The sequence below is a fragment of the Pan paniscus genome, chromosome 7 (assembly GCF_029289425.2).
Source record: "Pan paniscus chromosome 7, NHGRI_mPanPan1-v2.0_pri, whole genome shotgun sequence".
Taxonomy (NCBI): domain Eukaryota; kingdom Metazoa; phylum Chordata; class Mammalia; order Primates; family Hominidae; genus Pan; species Pan paniscus.
The window spans coordinates 102,493,137-102,504,071 of NC_073256.2; the positions used below are offsets into that span (position 1 = coordinate 102,493,137).

The 10,935-nt window shown below is 53.6% G+C and overlaps 2 protein-coding genes across 2 annotated transcripts; both read right to left on the reverse strand.

Moving 5' to 3' along the window:
* Positions 1 to 343: 343 nt before the first annotated feature.
* Positions 344 to 2,362, reverse strand: LOC134730936 (putative exonuclease GOR; the record flags this gene model as incomplete). Its single annotated transcript, XM_063606611.1, has 1 exon — positions 344 to 2,362. A coding segment is annotated over exon 1 (2,019 nt), but the record flags the coding sequence as incomplete, so codon positions are not given.
* A 5,949-nt stretch (positions 2,363 to 8,311) lies between these two features.
* Positions 8,312 to 10,666, reverse strand: LOC134730937 (exonuclease GOR-like). Its single transcript, XM_063606612.1, has one exon. It carries the CDS (start codon positions 10,664 to 10,666, stop codon positions 8,312 to 8,314), a length of 2,355 nt encoding a protein of 784 aa, XP_063462682.1.
* Positions 10,667 to 10,935: the final 269 nt, after the last annotated feature.

Consider the following 10,935-nt stretch of genomic DNA (forward strand, 5'->3'; position numbering starts at 1 on the left):
GGGGTGGCTAGTGGTGTAAGGACAGAGGTCTCGGATGGGCAGAGGGATGTGGACAGGCGCGAGGGGGCGCGGCAGGGACTCGGGGGACTGGGAGTGGCGGCTCGGTGCTGCGGGAGGCGATTAGTGGAAGGCCAGAGGTCTGGGAAGGGCAGAGGGATGGGGACAGGCCCGAGGGTCCGCGGCAGGGATTCCGGGGGACTGGGAGTGGCCGGTTGGGGTTACTCTTGGCTTTTTGCCCTCTCCTGCCGTCGACTGCTCCGGTTTCTTTGGCCTTGCGGCGAGGTGGACAGGGTGAGCTCTCGGGACTGATGGCGGTTGTGGAAGGGGCCTGGGGCCAAGGACAGGCCAGGGCGGCGGGAGAGGCGGACCGGTGGCGTGGCTGGATCTGGGCGCGCTGTCGGACCTTCCACATCACCAGCTGCAGGCAGGCGTTTGCGTCCTCGCTGGAGTTGTGGCCGTCCTGGCTGTCCTGGATGATCTGTCCCAGGTAGTCGGCCGCGAGATTCCTGAGGGAACGCTTGTAGGGGAAACCCAGGTAGTGCGGGAAGAGCACGGCCGTGTCCACCACGGTGCTGTGGATGAGCTTCAGGGCCAGCAGATCGCTCTCCAGGCTGTGCCCGATGAGGATGGTTTGGGCGCTGAAAAAGCTCAGCAGGATGGCTTGCACTTGGGGCAAGGTGATGCTCGTCTTGGCGACGTCGGCCTCGGTGACTCCGGAAAACCTGGTGTTGTAGTCCACGATCTCGTTGTCGGGCTTGACGAAGGTGTCGTACACCACTCGCATGTCGGCGTCCACCACGGTGACGCGGGTCAGCTCTAGGCCATGCGTGGTGTAGCACATCTCACAGTCCAAGGCGTAGATTCCTGGATAAGCGTCTCTGGACAACTCTTTCTTGAAGGTCTCCACGAAGCCATCGAGGCTGTCCTTGCGGCCGTCCCGCACGTGCTGCTTTGCCACCTGGCAGCCCACAGAGCCAGGAGCAGCTGCACAGCAGGTGTACTGGCTAACCCGGCCTCCAGCCACCTGGCTCGAGCGGACCCGCCCCCAGTGATAATAACACAACTGGTCGCGTACACAGCGGCCCGAGGAGGACACCAGGTACTCGGTGCCACAACGGCAGCAGACCCTGCAGGAGGAGTCGCCGGGCCCCTTCCCCTGGCCAGTGAAGAGGACGGCGCCTCCGGGCCGCTCGGGGTGCGGGAAGGGGTAGCCGTTCTCCTCGAGCTGGTCCTGGCTGAGCAGGAACTCCTGGAGGCGGCTGTACAGGGCGGCCCTGCTGAGGCCCGGCATGGAGCTGGGGGTCAGGCCCTTCAGTCTCTTGAGGGTGTTCAGGACCACGTTCAGGTACCTGTTCTTGTTGGGGCTGCAGTCGTAGGCCACCTTCTCCTCGTTCAGCGCCTTCTCCTCGGCCTCCTGCTTGGAGGCGCAGAACTTGAGACACTCTTCGGTGAACAGTTGGAGATAGCCTCGGCGGAGGACGGTGGGGACTTGGCACCCAGACCTTCGGAGGACAATAGGTTTCTTCAAACTCGGTAAGGATGGACGACGGACGATTCGCTTAGAGCTGATGGTGGTGGTGGTCTTGCATGCCATCCCTGACCTGTTGCGCGTCTTCCCTGGCTGTCTGCCGACCTTGGAGCCACTGGAGCGTTGGCTGCTGCTGGCCACGCGGGTTCTCTTGGCATCTGTGCAACCTGTGACCAAGCAAGGGCTGGAAGACTGGGCGATCGTCTTCCTCTTCCTGGGGGCTGAGATGCGGACTCCCGAGGGCCTCTCTGTCAGCCTTGGGGCGGCTGGCAAGCAGCAGGCCGATCCCCTCTGTGCAGGGAAGTAGCACGCCTCCGTCACCACCTTGGGACACGCTGGGGGCACCGCCGGACCCCTGTTCTGGGGCTCCGCCTGGATGTCCACAAATGCGGAGGCCTGGTTGTGCATCTGGGGCACCCGGAGCCCGAAGCTCTGGGCAGGCTGATGAGAGGGCAGGGGGAATTCTGGAGCCTCGAGGGCCGCCTCCTCAGCCACCTTCTTAGCTTCTGGGTATCCAGGTGGGAACCAGCAGGGAGCTGTGGCTCGCAACATCTTGCTGCCTTCGGGAGCACCGGCCTGGCTCTGCTCCGCTCCCAACTGGCGGCTTCTTGCCTCCAGGGCCGCCTCCTCGGCCACCTTCTTAGCTTCTGGGTATCCAGGTGGGAACCAGCAGGGAGCTGTGGCTCGCAACATCTTGCTGCCTTCGGGAGCACCGGCCTGGCTCTGCTCCGCTCCCAACTGGCGGCTTCTTGCCTCCAGGGCCGCCTCCTCGGCCACCTTCTTAGCTTCTGGGTATCCAGGTGGGAACCAGCAGGGAGCTGTGGCTCGCAACATCTTGCTGCCTTCGGGAGCACCGGCCTGGCTCTGCTCCTCTCCCAACTGGCGGCTTCAATGAGTGCCGCGGCCGCCACCCGTCGCCTTTATAGACGCACAGGGCAGAGTGGGTGGGACTTCTCCTTGATAGGTTGGTGCTTCCATCCAATCACACTGAGCCTCATCTTCCACCAGACTCCAGCTTGGGAATGCCTCAAGGGGTGCACTAATGGAATCAACTGGAACTCCTGGTTGCTAACCTTGGAGCTAGGTTGCTTTTCCTGAGTTAATTAACTGTCCCTGCAGGGCAGTCCCATAATGGCTACTGGAATTGGGCCACCTAGGATTCATTTCAGCGTCAGGGAGTTTGGTCAACTTGCTTGGGCCCACACAGCACCCCATGGAGCCAGGACTGGGCCAGCAGTCTGCTGCATGCTGCAGGGCAGGATCTCTCTGGGGTTGCGTTTCCCTGCTCTCTGCACTCCTCCGCTGCGGGCAAATTGAGGACAGGAAGTGGACCGCACCCACTTCTCTCCCACGACTTGGGCAATGTTCAACACAGGGGTTCTTCAAAAGGTTCATAGAAAATGCACATGGTGAAGAAACTATGCATGGGTTTCCACTGGTTTGCACTCAAATAAACTTGTCCGAACTTCTTATAACCTTTCTGAACTAGATCGAGTTTGAGGCACTGAGAAGGATGAGACATCCACTGAAAAGGACTCCTATCAGAGCAACATGAATTCCACGAAAATTGCAGCAAGAGCAAACATCAAATTTCTGGTGAAGCTTGGGTGGAAGAATGAAGAAATCATTGATGTTTTCACAAAAGCTTCTAAGGACACTACCCCAAAGAAATGAACTCTTTACGAATGTATAGCTTGTTTCAAGAAGAGGTGAGAAGATGTGGGAGATGAATCCTGCAGTGGCTGTGAAAACCACTGTGCCCAGATCAGCTGCAGTTACGACGAGAGCTATCAGTGGAAATTTTAAACAGGAGGGATCACGATCCTGACGCATCCCTCTGACAAATTGTAACCGGAAGTTGGAACATGGCTTTACCAATATGACCTCGAAGGCAAAGCATCATCAAAGCGACGGCTACCGAGAGGTGGCAGTGGTCCAGTCAAAGGAAAAGGAGGCCAGTCAGGAGCCAACATCATGGCATCAGTGTTTTGGGACACTCAAGGCATTTTGCTTGTTGACTTTCTGAAGGGCCAAACATCTGCTTATTAGGAGAGTGTTCCGAGAAGCTTAGAGAAAGCTTTGGTAGAAACATGCTGGGAAAGTCTCACTAGATCCCTGTTCACCACCTCAGTGCTCTGCTCATTCCTCTCATCAAACAAGGGCAATTGTGTCAGTTTCAATGGGCAGTCCTTAGGAATGCACCTTACGGGCTGCTTTCATTCCTTCTAAATTCTTTTTGTTTCCTAATTATACAAAGTCTCCTTGCCTTGCTTGGAAAGATGAGAGAAAGTCTCCTTGCCTTGCTTGGACAGATGAGAGATGAGATCCTCCTCTTCTCTCCCAGGACAGAATGGTCAGACTTGAGTTTCCTTTCTCCTCACTCTTCTCCTCCTTGAGGGAGGTGCTGTGCCGGACAGACCTGCTCCCGTGTCTAGACACGGGTAGACTCGTTGAAGATCCTCACAGGCAATCCTCCTTGGGGTCAAAGGGGAAGGATTTATTTCTTCAGGGCTCAGTAGTCCTCATCCTTACGCGCACCTTCACCAGCCCAGGGCGGGGTAGCGGAGGGTGAAAGGGCGTGGCTCACAGCCCGTTTCTTCCGCTCGGGCGTCTCCTGGGAGGAACCCTTGTCCAGTGAGCGGGTCTTCGTCTCCACCAAATTCCCTAGGGGGACATTTCTGGCAGCCCTTCTTGTTCAGCAGCTTACGGGGGTCAGGTGGACCTCTGCTAGTCACCAGCCTGAAGCCCTTACTCCATTTCAGCTATTTTGGCAGTTGCCTAGGTGACTTTTGAACCTCGTTACCCAGAACAGCCAACGGAGGAGGGGTGAGAAGAGTGGCCGTCTGGGTTTGCCGCATCGTGCTGCCTTAGAGGAGTTGTGCAGTCTTCGGTTGTGTGATACTTCACCTGGCTGATTTCTGGGAATGCCTCCACAAATTCGCTAAATTCAGTAGCTTTTGCCTTCCAAGATTCACCTGGTTGGTGTGTTGCACCCATTCACTAGTCATTTACATTAGGTATATCTCTTAATGCTATCCCTCCCCCTCCCCCCGCCCATGACAGGCCCCGGTGTGTGATGTTCCCCTTTCTGTGTCCAAGCGTTCTCATACTTCAATTCCCACCTATGAATGAGAACATGCGGTGTTTGCTTTTTTTGTCCTTGCGATAGTTTGCTAAGAATGATGGTTTCCAGCTTCATCCGTGTCCCTCCAAAGGGGATGAACTCATGCTTTTTCATGGCTGCATAGTATTCCATGGTGTATTTGTGCCACATTTTCTTAATCCAGTCTATCATTGATGGACATCTGGGTTGGTTCCAAGTCTTTGCTACTGTGAATGGTGCCGCAATAAACATACGTCTGCGTGTGTCCTTTTAGCAGCATGATTTCTAATCCTATGGGTATATATACCCAGCAATGGGATGGCTGGGTCAAACGGTATTTCTATTTCGAGATCCTTGAGGATTCGCCACACTATCTTCCACTACCGTTGAACTAGTTTACAGTCCCACCAACAGTGTAAAAGTGTTCCTATTTGTCCACTACCTCTCCAGCACCTGTTGTTTCCTGACTTTTTAATGATCGCTATTCTAACTGGTGTGAGATGATATCTCATTGTGGATTTGATTTGCATTTCTCTGATGGCCAGTTTTGATGAGCATTTTTTCATGTGTCTGTTGGCTGCATAAATGTCTTCTTTTGAGAAGTGTCTCTTCATATCCTTCCCCCACTTGTTGATGGGCTTGTTTGGTTTTTCTTGTAACTCTGTTTGAGGTCTTAGTAGATTCTGGATATTAGCCTTTTGTCAGATGAGTAGATTGCAAAAATTTTCTCCCTTTCTGCAGGATGCCTGTTCACTCTCATGGGAGTTTCTTTAGCTATGCAGAACGTCTTTAGTGTAATTAGATGCTGTTTGTCAATGTTGGCTTTCGTTGCCATTGCTTTTGGCGTTTTAGACATGAGGTCCTTGCCCATGCCTTTGTCCTCAATGGTATTGGCTGGGTTTTCTCCTAGGGTTTGTATGGTTTAAGATCTAACATTTAAGTCTTTCATCTGTCTTGAATTAATTTTTGTACAAGGTGTAAGGAAGGGATCCGATTTCAGCTTTCGACATATGGCTAGCCTGTTTTCCCAGCACCATTTTTTAAATAGGGAATCCTTTCCCCATTTCTTGTTTTTGTCAGGTTTGTCAAAGATCAGATGGTTGTAGATGTGTCGTATTATTTCTGAGGGCTCTATTCTGTTCCATTGGTCTACGGTAACCAAAACGGCAACCGATAGCATGCTCTTTGGTTACTGTAGCCTTCTACTGTAGCTTGAAGTCGGACAGCTTGATGCCTCCATCTTTGTTCTTTTGGCTTAGGATTATGTTGGCAGTGGGGGCCGTTTTGTGGTTCCATATGAGCTTTAAAGCAGTTTTTTCCAGTTCTGTGAAGAAAGTCATTGGTAGTTTGATGGGGATGGCATTGAATCTATAATTTACCTTGGGCAGTATGGCCATTTTCACGATATTGATTCTTCCAATCCGTGATGGTGGAATATTCTTCCATTTGTTTGTCTCCTCTTTTAGTTCGTGGAGCAATGCTTTGTAGTTCTCCTTGAAGAGGTCCTTCACATCCCTTGTTAGTTGGATTCCTAGGCATTTTATTCTCTTTGAAGCAATTGTGAATGGGAGCTCACTCATGATTTGGCTCTCTGTTTGCCTCTTATTGGTGTATAAGAATGCTTGTGATTTTTGCACCTCGATTTTGTATCCTGAGACTTTGCTGAAGTTGCTTATCAGCTTAAGGAGATTTTGGACTGAGACGATGGGGTTTTCTAAATATTCAATCATGTCATCTGCAAACAGGGACAATTTGACTTCCTCTTTTCCTAATTGATTTCTCTTTATTTCTTTCTCCTGCCTGATTGCCCTGGGCAGAAGTTCCAACACTATGTTGAATAGGAGTGGTGAGAGAGGGCATCCCTGTCTTGTGGCAGTTTGCAAAGGGAATGCTTCCACTTTTTGCCCATTCAGTATGATATTGGCTGTGGGTTTGCCCTAAATAGCCCGTATTATTTTGGGAGATGTCCCATCAATACCTAAATTATTGAGAGTTTTTGGCATGAAGGGCTGTTGAATTTTGTCGAAGGCCTTTTCTGCATCTGTTGAGATAATCACGTGGTTTCTGTCTTTGGTCCTGATTATACGCTGGATTATGTTTATTGTTTTGCATATGTTGGACCAGCCTTGCATGTCAGGGATGAAGCCCACTTCATCATGATGGATAAGCTCTTTGATGTGCTGCTGGATTCGGTTTTCCAGTATTTTATGGAGGATTTTCCCATCGATGTTCCTCAGGGTCATAGGCCTAAAAATCTCCTTTTGGGTTGTGTCTCTCTCAGGCTTTGGGATCAGGATGATGCCGGCCTCATGAAATGAGTGAGGGAGGATTCCCTCTTTTTCTGTTGATTGGAATAGTTTCAGAAGGCATGGTACCAGCTCCTCCTTGTCCTTCTGGTAGAATTCGGCTGTGAATCCGTCTGGTCCTGGAGTTTTATTGCTTGATAGGCTGTTAATTATTGCCTCAATTTCAGAGCCTGTTAGTGGTCTACTCAGGCATTCAACTTCTTCCTGGTTTACTCTGGGGAGGTTGTATGCGTCCAGGAATTTATCCATTTCTTCTAGATTTTCTAGTTCATTAGCTTAGAGGTGCTGATAGTATTGTCTGATGGTAGTTTGTATTTCTGTGGGATCGGTGGTGATATCCCCTTTATCATTTTTTACTGCATCTGTTTGATTCTTCTTTCTTTTCTTCTTTCTTAGTCTTGCTAGTGCTCTATCAATTTTGTTGATCACTGCAAAAAACCCGCTCCTGGATTCATTGATTTGTTGAAGGGTTTATTGTGTCTCTATCTCCATCAGTTCTGCTCGGATCTTAGTTATTTCTTGCCTTCTGCTAGTTTTTGAATGTGTTTGCTCTTGCTTCTCTCATTCTTTTAATGGTGATGTTAGGGTATGCATTTTTGATTTTTCCTGCTTTCTCTCGTGGGCAATTAGTGCTATAAATTTCCCTCTACACACTGCTTTAAATGTGACGCAGAGATTCTGGTATGTTGTGCCTTTGTTTTCATTGGTTTCAGAGAATATCTTTCTTTCTGCCTTCATTTCGTTATGTACCCAGTACTCATTCAGGTGCAGGTTGTCCGGATTCCATGCAGTTGAGCGGTTTTGAGTGAGTTTCTTTATCCTGAGGTCTACTTTGATTGCAATGTGGTCTGAGAGACCGTTTGTAGTAATTTCTGTTATTTTACATTTACTGAGGAGTGCTTTACTTCCAACTAAGTGGTCAATGTGGAAATAAGTGTGATGTGGTGCTGAGAAGCATGTATATTCTGTGGATTTGGGGTGGAGCGTTCTGTAGATGTCTCCTAGGTCCGCTTGGTGCAGAGCTGAGTTCAATTCCTGGATATCCTTTTTAGATTTCTGTCTCGTTGGTCTGTCTAATGTTTACAGAGGGCTGTTAAAGTTTCCCATGATTATGATGTGGGAGTCTAAGTCTCTTTTGATCACACTTTAAAGATCAAAAGGTAGAAGCGCAAAGACATTATCTGTGCAATATTAGAAACCTAGTAAGTGGTGGAATTTGGCCTTGAACCCAGATATCTAACTCCAGAGCCTAAGTGCTTCACCCACCTCACTGTGGTGCCTCTCGAGAAAAACAGGTAAGCACACATTCAGAAAGCTGGTGGGCCGGGGGGCTGGCCTTGTACTCAGAGGCCATGGAAGTCCCACGTGGGGTGGCTAGTGGTGTAAGGACAGAGGTCTCGGATGGGCAGAGGGATGTGGACAGGCGCGAGGGGGCGCGGCAGGGACTCGGGGGACTGGGAGTGGCGGCTCGGTGCTGCGGGAGGCGATTAGTGGAAGGACAGAGGTCTGGGAAGGGCAGAGGGATGGGGACAGGCCCGAGGGTCCGCGGCAGGGATTCCGGGGGACTGGGAGTGGCCGGTTGGGGTTACTCTTGGCTTTTTGCCCTCTCCTGCCGTCGACTGCTCCGGTTTCTTTGGCCTTGCGGCGAGGTGGACAGGGTGAGCTCTCAGGACTGATGGCGGTTGTGGAAGGGGCCTGGGGCCAAGGACAGGCCAGGGCGGCGGGAGAGGCGGACCGGTGGCGTGGCTGGATCTGGGCGCGCTGTCGGACCTTCCACATCACCAGCTGCAGGCAGGCGTTTGCGTCCTCGCTGGAGTTGTGGCCGTCCTGGCTGTCCTGGATGATCTGTCCCAGGTAGTCGGCCGCGAGATTCCTGAGGGAACGCTTGTAGGGGAAACCCAGGTAGTGCGGGAAGAGCACGGCCGTGTCCACCACGGTGCTGTGGATGAGCTTCAGGGCCAGCAGATCGCTCTCCAGGCTGTGCCCGATGAGGATGGTTTGGGCGCTGAAAAAGCTCAGCAGGATGGCTTGCACTTGGGGCAAGGTGATGCTCGTCTTGGCGACGTCGGCCTCGGTGACTCCGGAAAACCTGGTGTTGTAGTCCACGATCTCGTTGTCGGGCTTGACGAAGGTGTCGTACACCACTCGCATGTCGGCGTCCACCACGGTGACGCGGGTCAGCTCTAGGCCATGCGTGGTGTAGCACATCTCACAGTCCAAGGCGTAGATTCCTGGATAAGCGTCTCTGGACAACTCTTTCTTGAAGGTCTCCACGAAGCCATCGAGGCTGTCCTTGCGGCCGTCCCGCACGTGCTGCTTTGCCACCTGGCAGCCCACAGAGCCAGGAGCAGCTGCACAGCAGGTGTACTGGCTAACCCGGCCTCCAGCCACCTGGCTCGAGCGGACCCGCCCCCAGTGATAATAACACAACTGGTCGCGTACACAGCGGCCCGAGGAGGACACCAGGTACTCGGTGCCACAACGGCAGCAGACCCTGCAGGAGGAGTCGCCGGGCCCCTTCCCCTGGCCAGTGAAGAGGACGGCGCCTCCGGGCCGCTCGGGGTGCGGGAAGGGGTAGCCGTTCTCCTCGAGCTGGTCCTGGCTGAGCAGGAACTCCTGGAGGCGGCTGTACAGGGCGGCCCTGCTGAGGCCCGGCATGGAGCTGGGGGTCAGGCCCTTCAGTCTCTTGAGGGTGTTCAGGACCACGTTCAGGTACCTGTTCTTGTTGGGGCTGCAGTCGTAGGCCACCTTCTCCTCGTTCAGCGCCTTCTCCTCGGCCTCCTGCTTGGAGGCGCAGAACTTGAGACACTCTTCGGTGAACAGTTGGAGATAGCCTCGGCGGAGGACGGTGGGGACTTGGCACCCAGACCTTCGGAGGACAATAGGTTTCTTCAAACTCGGTAAGGATGGACGACGGACGATTCGCTTAGAGCTGATGGTGGTGGTGGTCTTGCATGCCATCCCTGACCTGTTGCGCGTCTTCCCTGGCTGTCTGCCGACCTTGGAGCCACTGGAGCGTTGGCTGCTGCTGGCCACGCGGGTTCTCTTGGCATCTGTGCAACCTGTGACCAAGCAAGGGCTGGAAGACTGGGCGATCGTCTTCCTCTTCCTGGGGGCTGAGATGCGGACTCCCGAGGGCCTCTCTGTCAGCCTTGGGGCGGCTGGCAAGCAGCAGGCCGATCCCCTCTGTGCAGGGAAGTAGCACGCCTCCGTCACCACCTTGGGACACGCTGGGGGCACCGCCGGACCCCTGTTCTGGGGCTCCGCCTGGATGTCCACAAATGCGGAGGCCTGGTTGTGCATCTGGGGCACCCGGAGCCCGAAGCTCTGGGCAGGCTGATGAGAGGGCAGGGGGAATTCTGGAGCCTCGAGGGCCGCCTCCTCGGCCACCTTCTTAGCTTCTGGGTATCCAGGTGGGAACCAGCAGGGAGCTGTGGCTCGCAACATCTTGCTGCCTTCGGGAGCACCGGCCTGGCTCTGCTCCGCTCCCAACTGGCGGCTTCTTGCCTCCAGGGCCGCCTCCTCGGCCACCTTCTTAGCTTCTGGGTATCCAGGTGGGAACCAGCAGGGAGCTGTGGCTCGCAACATCTTGCTGCCTTCGGGAGCACCGGCCTGGCTCTGCTCCGCTCCCAACTGGCGACTTCTTGCCTCCAGGGCCGCCTCCTCGGCCACCTTCTTAGCTTCTGGGTATCCAGGTGGGAACCAGCAGGGAGCTGTGGCTCGCAACATCTTGCTGCCTTCGGGAGCACCGGCCTGGCTCTGCTCCTCTCCCAACTGGCGGCTTCAATGAGTGCCGCGGCCGCCACCCGTCGCCTTTATAGACGCACAGGGCAGAGTGGGTGGGACTTCTCCTTGATTGGTTGGTGCTTCCATCCAATCACACTGAGCCTCATCTTCCACCAGACTCCAGCTTGGGAATGCCTCAAGGGGTGCACTAATGGAATCAACTGGAACTCCTGGTTGCTAACCTTGGAGCTAGGTTGCTTTTCCTGAGTTAA

Bases quoted from the DNA above. Each gene is read 5' to 3' on its own strand.
- LOC134730937 (XM_063606612.1), bottom strand. From the start codon at position 10,666: ATGTTGCGAGCCACAGCTCCCTGCTGGTTCCCACCTGGATACCCAGAA.